Here is a 1,430-nt window from a genome sequence, read left to right as displayed (position 1 = left end):
AGGGCAAGGCAGGCAGAGCCGGACATGAGGGTAACGTCACAAAGAGAGGTCAGCGCCCTTGAACATCTGACTGCAGTAGGTTGTTCATCAACGCCTGCATTGTTCGCCTGGAAACATGAAACCCAGGGCGATGACGACTGGATACCGGGGGGCTATATAGACTATATTTTGATGGAGAAACTTCCAGGGACAAGCCCAGGTTACTGGTCCGGCGTCATGAAAAGGGAAGAGCGTGATCAACTCCGCAGAGCGTTCAAGGAAGCATGGCAGTAAGTTATTACAAGCATTTCTGCAGGCCATATGTTTTTTATCGCAAAGGGTTGGGAGAAGATGGGATATTCTAACTGATTACCCTTGGTTCTTAAGAGAATGCGTTGCCTGTGGCAGAGTCCACCAAGACCGTGGTATCCGAAACCTCGTCTGGGATCGTGAAAAGCAGAAATGGTAAATATCCTCATTCTCTTGGCTTGAACTGGTTTGCTGACGGAGAGGCTTCACTTGCAGCTACATTGTTGACTGGGAGGAGTGGAGTGAAGCTACCGATGAAGATGTTTGGCGCGATACCCAGTACATCGCGTGGAACCTGGCGTGGGTTCGAAGTCATAATTACAACGATATGTCAACATGGACTCTGTGATCGATGTGAAGGATATGGTATCAATTTTGCTTTTTCTCTCTGTTGTCGAGGAATCTGGGATGAAACTAAAGCCTTCCTTAACGACTGTATTGTCACGTGGAATAAAGGTTTATGGCCAAGCCGAAATCACGCCCGGGCGGACAGCAAAGCCCGAGAGATCAGTGGGGTTGGCTTACATTAGTACAGACTTGGTTGCATGACACTAGAATAAATAAAAAGAGGTAATGAACCTTTCGTGCACGAAGAAAAAATCACTCCTTTTGGACTATCTATGTACAAACACAGGGGTAGAGAGATCAGACTCAGCGTGCTTCGGCTTCAACTCATAGATGCATGAATTGCCTACATTAGGCTTAAACTCACGCAAGCCCCTTGTTTCTCTTCCCCTTGTTGAGGCGATGCTTGGATCTCATGAGTAAAACCTTGCACGAGGGATAGTCAGGAACTTTGACCATGAACAACTGGATATCACCCCATTTTAAGGCATCGTTTGACCTGAAGTACCCAGAGCTTTCAAGTAAGGTCCCTGGGCGAGCTGATGTACTTGTCATCATCTTCCGCAGAGTATTATGTTGCTGTCTCTGCCGTGGAGTTGGAAATCCCTCTTCGGAGATTGCCATTGAATGGTGTACAAGGTAGAGTAGGTCGTCAACATTAACCACAGGCTGAAATTTACCATTCTTGTTGAGGCCATACTCTTCAGTGAGGGTGCCACACACCAGCTGTAGAAATGCTTAGAAAATATTCTATAGTTTTAGGGTAAGACTCACATGCTTCATCTGTCTTTTCAAGA

The 1,430-nt window shown here is 46.5% G+C and overlaps 3 protein-coding genes across 3 annotated transcripts; 2 read left to right on the top strand and 1 right to left on the bottom strand.

Moving 5' to 3' along the window:
- On the top strand, positions 1 to 273 carry T310_9774 (uncharacterized protein; the record flags this gene model as incomplete). The annotated part of the gene is made up of 1 exon (XM_013467775.1): positions 1 to 273. A coding segment is annotated over one exon (273 nt), but the record flags the coding sequence as incomplete, so codon positions are not given.
- Positions 274 to 365: 92 nt separating this feature from the next.
- Positions 366 to 818, top strand: T310_9773 (uncharacterized protein; the record flags this gene model as incomplete). The annotated part of the gene is made up of 1 exon (XM_013467774.1): positions 366 to 818. A coding segment is annotated over one exon (453 nt), but the record flags the coding sequence as incomplete, so codon positions are not given.
- Positions 819 to 996: 178 nt separating this feature from the next.
- T310_9772 (uncharacterized protein) lies at positions 997 to 1,371 on the bottom strand (the record flags this gene model as incomplete). Its single annotated transcript, XM_013467773.1, has 1 exon — positions 997 to 1,371. A coding segment is annotated over one exon (375 nt), but the record flags the coding sequence as incomplete, so codon positions are not given.
- Positions 1,372 to 1,430: the final 59 nt, after the last annotated feature.

Source organism: Rasamsonia emersonii (genome assembly GCF_000968595.1).
Source record: "Rasamsonia emersonii CBS 393.64 chromosome Unknown ctg1118621762209, whole genome shotgun sequence".
NCBI classification, from domain to species: domain Eukaryota; kingdom Fungi; phylum Ascomycota; class Eurotiomycetes; order Eurotiales; family Trichocomaceae; genus Rasamsonia; species Rasamsonia emersonii.
The sequence above is the reverse complement of the archived record's forward strand: the minus strand, read 5'-3'. Positions and strand labels throughout refer to the sequence as shown.